Here is a 17,781-nt window from a genome sequence, read left to right on the forward strand (position 1 = left end):
CCTGGATATTAAAGGGAATGGGAGATGACACTCTGATTGGTTTACTGCATGTTACGCTCAAAAAATGTCTACGGTTAATGGTAGGACTTAAGCCCGACTCTTTTAGACCATGCGCCTGGCACAGTGACCATTTTTCTGCTGTTAAAATAGTAAAAGTGGATTTGGATATGACCCAAAGGCACTTGCGCCACACACTTCACGCCATGCGCTATAGATCGTTAAAATAGGGCCCCATTTCTGTCTCTCAGCTGTTGAAAGACATCAGTCAAAGGCAAAGGGATTCTCGTCAGCAGAAGCAGGTGGACCTGCGCCGAGCTTACATCACAGCCCGTTTCACACCTGCCACCCTACCTGCCTTCTTCACCCTGGGGGACCAGCTGGACTACGGAGGCTTTGAGAATCGAGCTCTAGAGTCAGAGCAGGAGTATGTCTTCTTCATCCTGGCTGAGCTCAACTCCACAACTGGGGTAAGAAAGCTGGCATGTCAGATCTCTTTTCTCTCTGTGTTTATAACCACTACCCCCTTCCCCCATTCCCTGTGTCTCTCTCCTTCAGGCTGTCACTATACATTGTAATCAATATAGCCTCGCTGCTCAAACAATAAAATTCACGTCAGTCAAAGTGTAGTAAGCAAAAGGCAATAACCTTCACGCACTTCCATCACCACCGCTAATAAAGAGTGAGTGTATGTACAGTGGCAGTAGAGAGAGATATTGCCTTGTTGTGCACTACTGGTATATGTGTGCATTTGAATTGAAATGGACAAATATATATATACAACTTGAATTAGGATAGATTTTACTTTTATATTATTATTTTTTTTAGGGCCCTTGTATTGCTTTTCAGACGTCCTTCAGAACTGATTAAAGATATATTTTATTCAATTATAAAAGCACTTTTAATACAAGCAAGCTTGGATAGATATTTTATTTCTTGTCTAAAACAGATGACATGTCATCTCATACACACATAAAACCAGTCATGTGAATGATCTTGATCACAATAAGAAATAACAAGAGAAAGCCTGTTCAGTCTAATGCAGTCCTGTGCAACAGTTCTGCAATAAATGCTAACTGAGAGAGATTATATAAATTATTGAGGTTGGTGAAATTGTTCTGTGTAAAATCAATGCAAAAAACAGAGAAACACACATTTTGATGATCTCCTTCCTTCGTCATACTACTAGAACTGTTAGGATCTCTAAAACAGATACTCAAAAACTCTGCACTCCATTTAGCTCGTTTGCCTTAATGAATATGCAATGTGGGGCGTTTCAACCCCAGTGTGCAAAATACAGGGAGGAGAAAATGCAAATATGTTATTTAGAACATGCATTGTGATTTACCAAACCTGAAGGTATTATTTCTGACGCTAACTGCTCTTGCAGCTTTCTGCTTGTCCAAACTCTCCATAAAGCAAAAACCCTCATTTAAATACTGCTGTCTCCATCCTGTTGCATCTGTTTTCATTTACACATTTAACCCTAACCCTATCTCCCACAAAGCGCACGCAAACGAAACGTGCAATCTATTGCACCGTGCACATAATTTAGTACCCACTATTTGGGATCTTAGTAAATCAGGCCTTTAGTGTATTGTGCTCTTTTCCCTGACTTTTCCCTGTATGTTTGTTTACAGAAGATGTATGTGGCCAGCCCTTACACAGACCCAGTGATTGCCCCAGTTTCAGACCCACAGCCCCATGAGCCGGGTGATGGTCTGATCTGGGTGGTGGGACCAGTCCTGGCAGTGGTCTTCATCATCTGTATCGTCATTGCTATCCTTCTTTACAAAAAGTGAGTGAGACAGATTACGAAGGGATAAGGCTGGCTGGCATCATCTTATATTTTTCTTTCAAAAGGGGGCTATTTTCACCAGTGGATTAATATAAATGTTGTGCTATAGAAATGATTTACAGCAGCATGGAGCTGGATGTGGGATTGAATCTTGATACACTGTAGTTAATTTGTAATGCATACTGTGTCCGTGTTCGTGGTAATGCAACAGTGGCTTATTGATGTAGGTTTTTAATGTTTTTTGGACAGAGTTCTGTGGCATAGAGGAATAAACTATATGAGGCTTTAGCTACTCAGACAGTAGTTTTTAATTCTGTAGAATAAATTAATTGTTGGTTTTGGTCTTGTAGAATTTATTAACAATAAGAAAATATAGAGTACTGCCAGCTTTATCCTTTAAGGCCACATTAAGTTTCTGTCTATCAAACTGTGCCAACATTAGCTGCTGATATTTCTCAGGGCAGGATTGTTTGATGTTCTGCTGGCGTCTCACAAATACTCATCTTTCAGTCTGATATTCATTAAATTTGTTCCAAATTAGAAGTTTGTTCTGCCTTCAGACAGCTATCAAACAGTCCAACCCTGCTGTAGGCCTGTGATATCTGCTGCAAGCCATCAAGCTTTTGAATACTAATGCAAAATATAGATTTTTCTCTCTAACAGTCTGTCTGTTTCCTTCCTTTTCTTCCTTTAATTATTCCTTGCCTTGCTCTCTTTCACTGGAAGCAGCAAACCTGACAGGTAAGATTAAACCAGTGTCAAGCTCTTTGTTCATTTTAACCCACAGCAATTACATGATTCCAGATACTGTGCAGAGAAGTCGTACAAAGCCGTAAAACGCCATATCTGTTAATGCACTATTTACTCGAATCAAGTAGCCTTCCTAATGATGTGTCAGTAGTGAGTCTGGTTTACTCTCCCTGGATTTTTGCATGTGCTAATTGCTCTTTTGACTCACTGGCATGTAAGCAGCAAACGCAAGGACTCTGAACCCGGAACTAAGAGCCTTTTGAGTAATGCAGAGATGATGGCCCATCACCCAACAGACCCTGTGGAAATGAGACGCATCAACTTCCAGACTCCTGGTATGAAGCGTGTACCGACACTGGCACCCAAGCACACACTTTGTAATAAAGTATACTTCTGATTGCTCATCATTTGATAATGAAATATTCATGCGACTAATTTTAACCTCAGTAAGATTATGCAGACAAGATTGTGAAAGTACTCCTTCGCATCACAGTCGCCAACCAGCATGTACCTGGCAGCTTCCAGACGTTTCTGAGATCAAAATGCCCGCTGCCCAGGTAGTACATTCAGTGCTTAGTCACGGCTGAGTCATGACGGTGTGACAAAATCTAATCATCTCCGCTCGCCCACATTCCACATGCCAGGCTCCAGATAACACATCAGAACAGACAGCAATGACAGAATTGTGTCTCATTGGTCTTTAATGTCAAAGAATTGGGTTTAATGGTCAAAGTGATATATCAGAAGGTGAGTTGTGGGTTAACGGCGATCATTTGTGAAGGAATTGACTCCGCTCTTGCCAGCATAACCAACTAAAACCCCACTGTGAAGTAACTACATGGATTTTGCCGCTTCTCACCCCCTACCGAGCGAGATCTAACAACACAGCTGCTTTGGTCATGGCACCAGGCTGACCATGTTTCCCTTTCACTTCCTCTGTTCAATTAACAGCAGCCAAAAAATACGAGGCTTAGAGGAATTCAGTCAGTGTTCTTACTCTATTTTCATGGTAGCAATTTATAGAAGCCTCACAAGGTCTTTGTTGAAAAGGTGGCAAGATGTGTCAACATGGAGAAAGATTTAGCCTTTACCTGCCAGGATATATGAAGTGAAATTATTCCGTTTTTTTTAATCCATAGATGCAGGTCTTAAGCTTTTTTTTTTTTTTTTTTTTTTTTTTTACACGTTCCTGGGAAGCAAAGTAAAACCCACAGAATAAAGCATGTCAGCTCTTCTCTTCTATCATAGCACTTTTTACTCTCATGTGGCAGCAACCTTGAAGCTCCCTCTTCGCCCACCATCCCTCCCTTGAGATTTGTGCTTTTGAGATGCCGTGGAAAGATTAAATTTGTTTCCAACAAAACCGGCTGATGCTATCTGGGGTCATTTTGGTCATGACAGGGGCGTTTTGTCGTGATTACCTGTAGGCGCTGCAGGGCTGAGCCGCAGAAGAAAATAAAACGGACTATACTGTATGAGCTTATATTTGATAGCGTTACTGAGAATCTAAAGCAGCAGAAATGCTCTTCATGGTGCATTGACACGCATCACATTGCAATTCAAGAAGCATCAAGAATGCACTCTGACTGTGGTATTAAATGAATCGTGTTCATTGTAACAGTCTTACTTGGAATTATTTTGGTAGATTTTTGCCTTCTGACTGGAGAATGGGTGACTGTGAAAAGAAATGACTGTAGGGGGCATAGGTTGCTTCTTTTGTGTGTGCGCGAGTGTGTGTGAGTGTGTGTGTGTGTGCAACCCTCCTAATTAGTGTTCTGTCTGTGTTTGTTTTCTCTAAGTCGTTGCTCCTCTGATCACAGATAAAGCAATTTATCAAAGAAAAACAATTTACAAACAAACAAGACTCGCCTCACTTTGTCCTCACACATGGATCAAAATTGATTTTCTGCCTCAGTGTGTTCGTTAATGATATGTGATGTTCTCTGATTGTATAATTATCTTCACATCTTTACATATGAGTGATGACGACCTGCAGTAATTTAGGTTATTCAGCTGAAGTATGCATCACCTCTGACCCCTTGTCGTCATGCAGGAATGATGAGCCATCCTCCTATCCCCATCAGCGAGCTTGCTGAGCACATAGAGCTGCTGAAAGCAAATGACAACCTGAGGCTCTCCCAAGAGTACGAGGTGAGAAATACATTATTATTCCATATGAATAAACAAATGACAGCCTTGTTGTTTATAAATATTAAGCCCGTTAAGCCTTCGATTCATAAAGCAAATGTTATTTAACATTTGTATCTCTGTGTGCACGATATGTTCATCATTTATTCAGAACTGCTATTTATTGCTGTGTAACCTGTTTACATGACAAAGCACTCAAGCTTTCCATTATCCTCAATTGCACTTGTGAATATGCTGCGACACTCTGATAATGTGTGTGTTTTTATGCTTCTCCCCCAGTCCATCGACCCTAGCCAGCAGTTCACCTGGGAGCATTCCAACCTGGAGGTCAACAAGCCCAAAAACCGCTACGCTAACGTCATAGCATATGACCACACCAGAGTCATCCTGGCTCCCATAGAAGGTGAGGACTCGCCGGAGAAGTGGCACCACAGAATAAAGTTAAAGAAGTTGTTTGGAGATTCTAATGGGAGAGTCTGGGCGTATTTGTGTTCAGGGTGGTGAACACAAAGGGAGGTGGGGGAAGAAAGGGGGGGGGCGTGTGCGGGGGAGGTGAGTGAGAGCTGCATGATGGATGAAATCTGAAATTGCAAACAGTGCTCAAGACCGGCTGTGTGCAGTGGCATGAGACTGACAAACAGCACGGGTGCATTCAAGTGCAGCCGGCACTCCCCCAGAACAAGAAGGCAAGAATGGATTTGATCTGGAGCTCATGAATTTACACTGACAGAGTCTTGTTTGTTTGTTGTCGTCCTCTAGTCACCCAGCAGCCATCAGTTCGAGGCTGCGGCTGCCAGACAAACAGTTCGTTAGGCAGTTTGATGTCATACACTGAGGTTAATTCGTTATGTCATTTGTGCAGATTGCACTTTAGCAAGATTCTCACAAGTGTTCTCGTTTGCAGGTATCCTGGGGAGCGACTACATCAATGCCAACTATATCGATGGCTACAGGAAGCAGAATGCCTACATTGCTACCCAGGGGCCACTGTCAGAGACATTTGGGGACTTCTGGAGGATGGTGTGGGAGCAGCGGGCGGCCTCAGTCGTCATGATGACACGCCTGGAGGAGAAATCACGGGTAAGAAATCAGGCCCTCACCCACTGACCCATATCCACTATTTTCATTATCTGCTGGTCAAGGCACTGGAGTTCTGTTATGTAATGTATATGTCCCAGTTTACCTGCTGTGTATAGGGGCTGTTAGAATAGAAAATAATGAGCCTTTCTGTCCACTGTGTAGATAAAATGCGACCAGTACTGGCCGAGTCGAGGCACAGACACATATGGGACGATCCAGGTCACCCTGCTGGACACAATGGAGCTGGCTACTTTCTGTGTTCGCACCTTTTCCCTGCATAGGGTAAATTCTCTCATTCTTTTTTTCGCTCTTCAAGCCTTCTCTTCCTCCTGTATATCTACCTTAAACTCACTGCTGTGCCCTTTTTTTCTAAGAAATGTATCCACTGAAAACAGCCTTGATCTCTTACGTTTACAGATCAAATCAGGAACAACTAGAGTAATCATGAATTTCTGCTGTCTATGAATGAGTGTGCATGAGGACACGTGTGGAGGAGAATAGATTAATCTGAGTTTCACAGAGCGCTCAAACCAGGCCAGCCTCCCCGTGTCAGGCGCTGAGATGTGATCGCTGTTGGAGAGCGGTTTCTCATAGCATAGGGCTAATCTAGGGCTGTCAGACTAGCGTGTCTCTGTGGCCTACTTACAAACACAAAAACTAGGCCAACTGTAGCTTTTATGTGTATCTCGAAATGTGCTGTGAAACATCAAGTTTGGAGATATCATAGTATAGTAATATATATATCATTGCCATTATTATTCCCCTTTTCATAGTATATTAAAATATAAAAACATTTGTTATATTTGTGTGATCTTGAATGACTCTTTTAACAAATGTATGATAAAGGTTAGCATGTAGGAAATAGTTTTTTATTGTTTGAATAAATCCATTAAAGCTTCTTGGACATATTGTATTGTATGAAGGAAGTTATGAAGGATGGAGTCAGGAATAATGCCATGATTAGTATTTTATGATATGACATTGAAACTTGGTAATTATGATTTTAGTGATTGTAAAGCCAGTTTCTGCTTGTCTCTTTCATCAGGGAGGCAGCAGTGAACGGCGAGAGGTGCGTCAGTTCCAGTTCACAGCCTGGCCAGATCACGGTGTGCCAGAATACCCAACCCCCTTCCTCAACTTCCTCCGCAGGGTCAAAGCCTGCAACCCTCCTGATGCCGGACCTATCATCGCTCACTGCAGGTACACATGCAAACTCAAAAACATCAAAAAATTGCATACTTGCTGTCTTTCCTTGTTCACTTACATTATCCTTTTCTTCTATCAGTGCCGGTGTTGGCCGCACTGGATGTTTTATAGTCATTGATGCCATGCTTGAGCGCATTCGACATGAGCGCACTGTGGACATCTACGGTCATGTGACACTGATGCGCTCGCAGAGGAACTACATGGTGCAGACTGAGGACCAGTACAGCTTCATCCACGAGGCCCTGCTGGAGGCCGTGGCCTGCGGGAACACTGAGGTGGCAGCCAGGAGTCTCTACTCCTACATGCAGAAGCTCTCCAAGGTGGAGAGTGGGGAACATGTCACCGGCATGGAGCTGGAATTTAAGGTAACGTATATGCCAGGGGGATATTGATTTTGGTGAACCAGGTTTAGAGTGTAATGGTTGACAAAGTGAGAAGTTTTTGGCTTATCACTCCATATTAAGCATTTTTCCCCCGTCTAAAATAGTTTAGAGGGGGACATGCATTTTAGTTTAGGGCCGAAAAAACAGCAAAGATTAAAAAGTATGAAACAATTAAAACCTATTTTTTTACTCTATTCATTATTTAAATTTTTCCTCATCCTATGTATTTTGCAACTTGAGGAAAGAATACAGTAGCATACCAAACAGAAAAATCAGCTGACCTGCACTCTGGATTAATTCTGGGTTAATATAATTAAAAGTCTCATGCACATTTTCCTTCTCCATCCAGCGACTGGCTAACACCAAAGCTCACACGTCCCGGTTTGTCACAGCCAACCTGCCTTGCAACAAATTCAAGAACCGACTGGTCAACATCATGCCCTATGAAACCACCCGCGTCTGTCTCCAACCAATCAGAGGCCTGGAGGGCTCCGACTACATAAATGCCAGTTACATAGACGGATACAGGTACATTTTCCTCAAGAAAACACTAATGTGACCTGACCCCCCCGTCCTCTTATGGTGGCTTGATGAGTGACTTGATCGGATAGGTTTTCACCACAGTGCTTCCTCCTGTCATGTCCTGTCAGATCTGTCGTTACTGTATACATGTTCCCACTATTTGTCTCGCTGCATGGCACTCGCGTCGGTCCTGCTGAAGGCACGGACGCTGAAGTGCCTCTGATGATTCAGGCATTCAGGGTGGTTGTACACACATGTTTTGACTGTTCCACTTCTTGCCTGAAGCTTGACCCGCTTTTCAGTCTGATGCCTGACAAAGAAGCAGAAAATGGAGGTAGGAGGTGGATTCATACTGTGTGTTTGTGTGTGTGTGTGTTTAGGCAGCAGAGAGGCTACATTGCCACCCAGGGTCCACTGGCTGAGACCACGGAGGACTTCTGGAGGATGCTATGGGAACACAACTCCACTATTGTTGTCATGCTCACTAAACTGAGAGAAATGGGACGGGTATAGACGCACACACAAAATGCTACAAACAATAGCTCCCGTAACATTTTAGCCCAATACACAATTTCATCAATATGTTTTTCTGTGCTGCTCTCTCAGGAGAAGTGTCACCAGTACTGGCCCGCTGAGCGCTCAGCCAGGTACCAATACTTTGTGGTGGACCCGATGGCCGAGTACAACATGCCCCAGTACATCCTCCGGGAGTTCAAAGTTACGGATGCCAGGGTGGGTTCAGGTGTCTGTGTGTTTAAAGACATGTTCTCTTGTATTCTCTTGTTGTACTGAGACGGCAGTGTAACATCACACTCCTTGACTTTTCTGCTCTATTCCCAATCCATCAGCGCTGTTAAAAGGCAGTGGCGCAAAGCATGTCCTATCGATCTGTAATGTGTGTTAGTTAGTGTGTGTTTTGTGTGTCAACGTGTGCACCACAACAGGTTAGTGCTATCGACAAGCCGCCCTAGATTACTTATACAACCACGCTGTCTCCAGATTACCTTGACAGCCCATGTGTGTGTGTGCGTGGCTGTGTGTGTGCGTGTGTATTTGTGACTGTGTGTGTGCATGTCCACTGGTGCACATATGTGTCTGTCATAGATAACTCCAGTTAAGCCTGTCCTGCGCAGACGCCACATTGACAGATGCTCTATTGATCTCCATTAAAGGGGAGTCAGAAAGGCTGAGCAGAAGAGAAAAGATGTAATTGCCTACTGAGTGGCTGACAATAGCAGACGTACAGACATTACTGCTTGGAGTTAACCACAGCCACTGATCCAGGGTCAGATAACAGTAATCATTAGAAGGGAAAAAAAGGATATTGCCTGGCAGAGTCTCACTCCATGGTCAATATAGCAAGAAGAGACTCTTTAAATAGTCTTTTTGGAATAATTACCTCACATAAACAATAATTACCAAACATATTGTGAAGGATAAACATCATGATATGTGTTGAAAAGACAACAAATACATGTCAGATTAACTCAGTCTGCAGGTTTGCATAAGATATTTATGTGGCAGTGTTGTTATCATTTCTTCACTCCTTCAGGATGGACAATCACGGACGGTTCGTCAGTTCCAGTTCACTGATTGGCCAGAGCAAGGCGTGCCTAAATCTGGGGAAGGCTTCATTGATTTTATCGGCCAAGTGCACAAAACTAAGGAGCAGTTCGGCCAGGATGGACCAATCAGCGTTCACTGCAGGTAAGCAGCTCATACCTGTTTTCAAATGGAATTATTCATCATTAAAAGTAGCTTTCACTTGAACTCTTGTTTTCATAATGACTGCAGCAGGCTGGTCAGAGTGTAGCACATTGATATCGGAGATCTGACACATTGTAAACCATAGTTAAATGTCATCCTTTATATCTGAAGTGCTGGCGTGGGGCGGACAGGTGTCTTCATCACTCTGAGTATTGTGCTTGAGAGGATGCGTTATGAAGGGGCAGTGGACATCTTCCAGACTGTCAAAATGCTGCGCACACAGAGACCCGCCATGGTGCAGACTGAGGTATAGCAACATTTATATCATCATTATTTTTACTGTTGACATTTTTATTGGATTTCCTGAAAGTGATTGTGTCAATAAAAGTTTAATCTGTGTTACACTCTGATTTTCTTCCTATAATTATGTAGAAAGTTCTACCTTTTTTAGTGACTAACACAATATTATTCGCCAGTCCCTGATACACACCAAGAAAGAGGGATAAAAAGAAGCACCTAAAGCTTCCAAGGCATATAGTTTATTTTCAGAGAATGATTTCAAGATTTTATGGAGGATTTCTGTTTGACTGTAATTGTGTTCACCCATGTGTATGTTTATGTTTATGTAGTTATCCATGCGTATTGGGCTAAAATCATATCTTATTACAAACTGTGTTCATTCAAATACCCAACGATTTTTTAAAACATTTTTATAAACAATGAGTCAAAATCAAAAAAATACAAGGTATTTGTTGTGAGTGTTATTTAAGTCACTTAAATAAAAACTGACCTTTGTAAATATGAAGTTGCAAATTTGCAAACCTGAAACTACTGCTGTATTTTCAAATACGAAACTCAGCATTTCCAACATTAAACCAGGGTTTTAGTTCAGTTTTGTTGCAATAACTTTAATATCTGCTATAAAATGAGACTGAATAGGTGTTGTGAGGAATCAGCTGGATCAAAATGTTCATGTCTGTGTGTAACAACAGTTCATGTTTGTAAATCCATTGTTGTATCTGTGTGTCTCTCATCCAGGATGAATACCAGTTCTGCTATCAGGCTGCTCTTGAGTACCTGGGTAGCTTTGACCACTATGCAACGTAAGTGAAGAGACAACCCATCTATCAATTGCTCTGGCTTGGAGGTCCACAAACAAACCAACGAGTGAAACATGAGAAAGACAGCCTGAAACGTGTGAACAGTGAACCTTTTTCCAGGAGCAAGATTCAAAAACGAATTCTACACCAACAAGGACAAAAAAACAAAAACAGCAACAACAGTTCTGTGTCTAACAGCACCCACACTCCTCCGGAGTTCCCCCCGAAGAGCTGGTGGGTGTATGCAGACTATCCATGTGTAATCCATATACTTACCTCAGTGTTCCAGTGTGAAGGACGTATAATACATGTGTGTTGTGGTCAGCTATCTCCAATATGAACCAGTGAATTACAAACGGCTTCTGAACAGGAATTATGATACTATATGTGTATAAAATATAAAAAAAGAAAAAAAAACTAAAACACAAAGAGCCTGGATATCTGCTGCACCCTAAATGGGCTTTTTATCCTCAACTTTGTATCTATTGGTTTGGTGTACTAAGGGGTTACAAAGTGCAAAAGTGAACATTTCTATGTGTCCATGAGTCTATTTCAAAGGTGTCTACTGCTGCCACAGGTAGCTCTGATTATAGTTAAAAGCAGAAGACTAGGCTATGCCTCGGCAGAAACCTACAGCTCGGACTCACGACCACTGAGGACTGTTGGAGAAGTGTGTGGAAGCTCATTTACCCGACGCACAGTGCCAAGAGAAAACCAAGCAGCGTGAACATGAACTTGTGGCCTATGAGGAGAGATGGTTCCTTCTGTCATCCAGCATCAACACGAATACCGACGTCAAGACAAGAGACCGCTCTTACACGCTGGCCAAGGATCAGTTCACACTCCCTAATCGTGTCCGCACTGAATAACAGCTGGCCTCAGAACAGTGATTTAGAACCCATCGTATCCTCAACTGGGCTGAGGATTTGTAGTCCAGTGCATTCTTTTTTTTCAACAAAGCTTGCTTGCTATTTGCTGTAGTCCTTGTTCACCCTCCAGCTCAGCTCCTCTTGATGTCAGTCCCATTGTGTCGGTTCAAACAGCGACTTATTGAAAGGGATACTAAAGACAGAATTGAGCTACAGTCCATTTCTATCTCTCGAATTTAAAACCGTTCTCCGCAGACATGGACATGATCTTTTGTGTTTATATTATGTCTTTGCCTTATGCTGACTTATTTCTTATGTTTCAACATGCTGCTTGAAACCTCATGCGTTGTGTGCTAAACTTTTATTGTCATACAGTATCTTAAACTGAGGATGAAAGCTGTTCCTGATCATCTTCCTCCTCTGAAGCTTACCTACTTGAATTGCACCACTTTGCAGTTAATTCACTCGAGATAATAAGTCTTTCAGCAGTCCTCTCCCCTCACCCAACTGTCCCACCTCCCAGTAAACCACATTCAAATTCTCTCTTCCTAAATCACTCTGTACAGAACATCCCAACTTAACCGATCGATGTTTCCCCCCTACCGTCGACTCCAGTCCAAACTGCACAAGCCCTCAATATTGATATATATCTTTCTTGATTTGACGTATAATCATAATTGGTCCCCATGTGGTGATTAAAGAGCACAGCGATGTTAACAGTGTGTCAGACATCTCGACGAGATTTCACCAATTTTGTACATACAGTCTTATCATTGGAGTCTTATACAGTACAGTTACATATGTCTGAGCACAAGATATAATGTGGGATTGGATGTGATGTAGTTCTTATTGTCGCAAAAAAGCCTTATTGTTATCGTTCACTTTGTCATATTTATTTCATATGATTTTTAAAAATATTTATTATTCTATTTTGTTACTTTTTACTTTTCTTTTCATTTAATTATTTGGAATATCTAGCAACTATAACCAATAAGATGTTTACTTGTTTCTTTGGCGAGCCAATGTTAAAGTATGATATTGTCATTGTTTTGTTTTGTTTTGTTTTGGGTTTCTTTTCTTTTTTTTAAATGGTCAGTTTTGGTGCTTTTTTTTATTTGCTTTGTTATTATAAAGTATGCCCTCTGTGTAGGGTGCTATTTGATACTGATTACTGATGTCCGACTTGTTAGCTAGAGATGTACATTAGCGGCAGACCTAGTTTAAGTTTACAGTGATGCCCTCCCCCCTACTCAACCTCCATAGCAACAGGAGTGGTGTGATCATAGGAACGGAGGTATGATTCACCCCGGCCATGATAGGTTCAAGGGCATCAGAGACATTAGATGTATAGAGCAGACTTGTTGGCGAAAGCCTCTGACAAGCTGTTGATATTTAGTTTGCTATAGCACATGGTAGCAAGTGTATTTTTGAAAGAGAGTGGCCAAGAATGGCCCAGCTACACACTTTACTCACCCTCGAAGGTTATTGTTTAAATCTGAAATTATTCTGATATGAAAGTTATGTGTGGTCCAGAAGTCTTGACAACGTGTGACATATATGAAAATATGTTATTCCTTCGATTTCTAATGATTATTGTGTCAAGAGAAATATTAAAGACACGCACATGAAACATACTATGAAATGTGTTGAGGGCCAGCTCTGATGACGCCACCACCCTCACTTATGTACCTGTTCTTTCCTTTCCAACCATGGATGTAGATATTGTATCTTGACTTTGTATTAAAAGCAGGATGATTGGATATACAGCACAATGAGCTGCTTGCTTCCTGTGGGTTTTTGTCCTTTTTTGCTATTCACTCTATGTCCACTAGGTGGGACCAAAGTGACTGAAATGCACTCTTGAAATGCACCCAGCTTTTCCTAAAATTCACTGCATGCAAAATTACACAGGGAATTTGTTTTTGAAAATGTAATTGAACATGCTTATCTGAAAACAGATTGAACAAGAATAGCTGTGTTTTTCAGCTGGTGTGGAGCTAGTGTTTAGTTACATTTGCATTAACCCTCATCCTACCAACATATTTAACATACAAGGATGAATGACGGGTACGCTAAGAAAATGTTAACTTATTTCTTCTCAAAACATTAGTTTGTAAATAATGTCATCTGAAAAAGAGGATCATTATTATTCTTGTTTTTGAAAACAAAAAATGATACTTTTCTTTAACACTAATTGCAGCTTTTATCCCCAAGTACAATCTTTCCACAGAATCTTCAAAATGAACCTTAAATCTGTGATCGAGACATGTGGCTGCATGGAACAGGATTTGCAACATCACAGTTGGTTTGAAACAAGCTTTGGCCATTATGCAACTTACACAAACATGAAACTTGAAGCCTCCAGCATGCACAGTGACTTGTCAGTGAAGCAGGAAATATCTTGTATCCAATAGTTAAACATTTGAAACTATAAATATTTGCATATCCAAAGAATACAAACTTTTAAAAAACTTGATGCAGAAATTAAAAAGAAAAAAAAGCATAAAATAAAATTACACCATAAAATTGTTCATATTTCAGTACACTATTTAAAATAAAAAAATAAAATGAGCATTAAACCTCATGTTAATGTTAATTATTCAGCTATTTTTGTATGTCATGTCTTAGAACATGTCTGGCAGTAGTACAATTTCTACTTTACTTGAATATTTTCATTTGATGCTACTTTGTGTGCCTATTTTACTATATTCCATAGGGAAATATCATTTTAACTCCACTACAATAATTTAACAATTAGAATCATGTTACTTCTCATATTATGATTTTACAGACAAAATAGATGTATCACTTACATGTTAATCTGTCAATGATAACATTAAATGATAAAAGTGAGTGTATCATGAGTACTTTTACCTAGACAATTACATTTCCTTGCTAGATGAAGATCAGGGATGTTGTATCAGTGTGTGCTTTCACTACAGCGGGGCACACTCCTGTACATGAGACCTGACAAAAGGAGATATAATCAGCTGATAGAAATTTTAAAATAAAACCCACATTGGACACTGGAATCTCAGCATAGCTCTACACGTGTTTTGACTTTCCAGTATCACATGCAAGATGCAGCCGAGGTTCACAGTAACACCCTCCTCATTGTTTCTTGCTGTGATCTGTCGGCTGATAAGAACATGTTCTTCTGTTCTACAGTAACTGAATGTTCCTTATCACGCAGGGCTGATTGTGACTGTCTTCATTTTTTAATCTACTACTTCCTTGAAATAAGTTTTTACAACATACTGTGCTTTCAGGTAATAAGAGAAAAAAGAAAGGGAAGAAAAAAAAGATGTGAGGAATGTATTGTTCTGTCAGTCACAGGACAATTCACATACGTTGTCGTAACATAAACATACAGCATGTACATCTTGAGAATTGTTGGGGCAGGCCCAGTAACTTAACACCTTTGAAAAGTCATTAAAGGGCTATTCATTATGAAATCAACCCTGTGCACCTGTAGAAAGAAAGAAGCTTTAATGGTGGCTGCTGTTTTCCCTCTGTGAAGTAATAGCACATCACATCGTGACAGTTTAAACAACACAAAGGTGAATATGACCCTGAACTGCTATTGCTCAAACAAACACTCACTGGGCACAGCAGATTGTGTTTATGTGAGCAAAACTGGCATCAGCATGGCTATAAATATTGAATTAATCCATATGTATTTAAGCAGCAACATAGAAACATTAACAACAATTATGCCAAGTATTGAAATTATGAGCAGTCAAGTATAAAGTCTCAAGTATAAACATCTCTGATTAAATGAAAACTGAAAGTATGAGATTTTTTTAAAAAGCAGCCAAAAATGTTCCCACTTATCTTCCCTAAAATGTTTTTCTGTATTGTCACACATATCAGTGGAACTTTATATCTAAAAGACAACAAAATTCTTCTTTTCACTTTTCTTTATGTCAAACACAACACATACTAGTTCCACACACCTGCCACAATATTTGAATTAAAACTATTATTATTGCGGAAAGTACCAATATTCAAAATATTAATGATACAATATAACTTATTCACCAACTGACAATAATAATTATTTAGAGGATCATTTCATCAAAGAATCTAAATGCATGAAAAAAGTCAACTCAGTAGTCGGAGCTGCATATGGGGTAGAGGTGGAGGAAAGGTGAGAATGACCGGACATGATCCAACATCTGGAATGACACCATGTGATCATCGGTTTGTCAGTCAGGGCAGCTGGATTTAAAAAAGAAAAAAGAAAAGTGCTACCCTGAGAAGCTTTCTTATTTCAAGATGAAAACAACTTCCATCTGAATAATATTGTATGTATTGTGGTTCATTTATACCGTGTGGTACTAGACAACATATTTATGCAGCGACTGCACATTTACAAGTGAACCATGGCATTGTTAATAGTAAACACAATATATCATATAAACTGGACTTCTGTTCATTTTATTCTTTATTCAATTCAAAGAACAAAATGATGAGCTTTTTCACTGCAGACATTTTGACTTGTCAAAGCAGGAAAAGCACAGATATAACTAATAATATTAATGGAGGTTGCATTCAGTTCCAAGGTACTACCATTGTGGTTGCTCACTCATTGACGTGTTTTTCCAGCTTCAAAAAGTCAAAATGTCTGCTGTGAAAAAGAAAGACAGTGAGCCAGCACGCACAATAATACTACACACTGAGACAGAAGCAGCTAAACAAAATTCAACCACTATTAATTCAGCTATTTACATCTATGGTTTTGCTACTGTGACACATTAAAAATCATTTTTTTAAAAGGCCTTTTGCTGTACTGTAGAGTGCTGTTTTACACATCATTAAGACAACCTATTTTCCCAATCAAGGGAAAATAATAATAGCTTGTATCCAACTGTGAGTATTTGCTCAACGTGTGCTGCATTTTCTTATTACATCATTATATTATGTATCAAAAATGAAGATAACCTATTCATCAGCAAAGCTACAGTATGAGTAACACTGTTTTCATCGTGCCAGTGGTTCTTAGTTCAAGTGACATCATGCATTTGATATATTTCTTAATCCCTTGATCAATGGAAATACTACATTTGTAAAGTAGTATTTGTGATTGTTTTATTAGCCGGTAATGACATTGGAACATTTGTGTATTTTTAAAAGATGTCATGTCATGTATCTGTGTGGTAAGCCATCAGTCATTTTCTGATGTCTATCTGTACAGGCTGAGCATGCTGCTTGACGGGAGACATGGTGTGACTGTCACGGCTCAAACGCGTGACTGCTGCCACTACATACCTGTGTGACTCTGTACGTATGTGCATGAGCGTGTGTGTGTGTGTGTGTGTGTCAAAGGGACAGGGCTATGTAGTGCCACCCATAGCAACTGTTGCCATGAAGATCCAAGCTGTGCAGCAGTGTATGGCTTTTACATCTACCTTCACTGATTGGTTTGGTTTGAGTGAACACCCCCGCCTCTCACAGCCTACTGGTTGATTTGACAATAAGAAACCAAACCCATAAGTAGGCTGTCCTCACTTTTGTTTCTTACTAACCTCCTACTCCAGTTATTTACCAGAAAGGAAATCAAAGAACCAAGCACAAGCTGTTTCAATAAGTTTGAAAACTTGAGAGAACTAAAGAGAGAGTATTGTACGGCATATATAATAGTGTGTATATGTGTTTGAGCTGGAAGTGTGTGTTCTCCATCATGAGCTTGAAGAACAGGAGATTCTCACTGGACAGCTCTGTGTGAGTACTTTTCTGTGCCTTCTCCTTTAGAATATTTTGTCATATTTAGTTGAATTTAGACCGATATTAGTCTCTGGAACAAAATAATGTAAAGTCTTCACAAAATCCAGTGTGCAGTATGTTGTTGTTTTGTCACCAGCGTTTGTAGCCGGTGCTTTACAAAAGTGAAAGTGTCCTCCAGAGATCCTGCTGTTGCCCAGAGACTGCAGACTAACCACAGGTTTAATAGGCCGACAGTTAGCCCAAACAAAGGGAGAGAGTCAATACGGTCGATATTCAGAGAGGTGTCTCAAGGACTCTGGAGCCAACTAACATTTGCTTTCACATAAAGGAACTATTCAAACTGATGGAGATATTCGATCTGATGTACAAACAAACAGCAGCAGTAGATTCACTCCTTTTTACTAATTTACTGCACAGTCAACAGTCTGACTGATAGATGAAAAGATCTTTTTGTTCTATCTTTATTTCACTAATTCTTTGTGTCTGTGAATGTG

The 17,781-nt window shown here is 40.4% G+C and overlaps 1 protein-coding gene across 1 annotated transcript in view; it reads left to right on the forward strand.

Annotated features, from left to right (window-relative positions):
- LOC128369616 (receptor-type tyrosine-protein phosphatase S-like) overlaps nt 1–10,706 on the forward strand; it is a 50,353-nt gene extending 39,647 nt beyond the window's left edge. The window contains exons 20-35 of the mRNA XM_053330694.1: nt 249–467; nt 1,638–1,795; nt 2,522–2,536; nt 2,765–2,880; nt 4,599–4,696; nt 4,973–5,096; nt 5,598–5,773; nt 5,936–6,055; nt 6,819–6,973; nt 7,059–7,344; nt 7,712–7,890; nt 8,265–8,391; nt 8,491–8,616; nt 9,437–9,591; nt 9,763–9,898; nt 10,630–10,706. Coding sequence (XP_053186669.1) covers nt 249–467; nt 1,638–1,795; nt 2,522–2,536; nt 2,765–2,880; nt 4,599–4,696; nt 4,973–5,096; nt 5,598–5,773; nt 5,936–6,055; nt 6,819–6,973; nt 7,059–7,344; nt 7,712–7,890; nt 8,265–8,391; nt 8,491–8,616; nt 9,437–9,591; nt 9,763–9,898; nt 10,630–10,698 — 2,259 coding nt within the window. The 3' untranslated portion in view covers nt 10,699–10,706. The remainder of the gene's footprint in view (nt 1–248; nt 468–1,637; nt 1,796–2,521; nt 2,537–2,764; nt 2,881–4,598; nt 4,697–4,972; nt 5,097–5,597; nt 5,774–5,935; nt 6,056–6,818; nt 6,974–7,058; nt 7,345–7,711; nt 7,891–8,264; nt 8,392–8,490; nt 8,617–9,436; nt 9,592–9,762; nt 9,899–10,629) is intronic.
- The last annotated feature ends 7,075 nt before the right edge of the window (nt 10,707–17,781 follow it).

This window comes from Scomber japonicus, chromosome 12, assembly GCF_027409825.1.
Source record: "Scomber japonicus isolate fScoJap1 chromosome 12, fScoJap1.pri, whole genome shotgun sequence".
Classification (NCBI taxonomy): domain Eukaryota; kingdom Metazoa; phylum Chordata; class Actinopteri; order Scombriformes; family Scombridae; genus Scomber; species Scomber japonicus.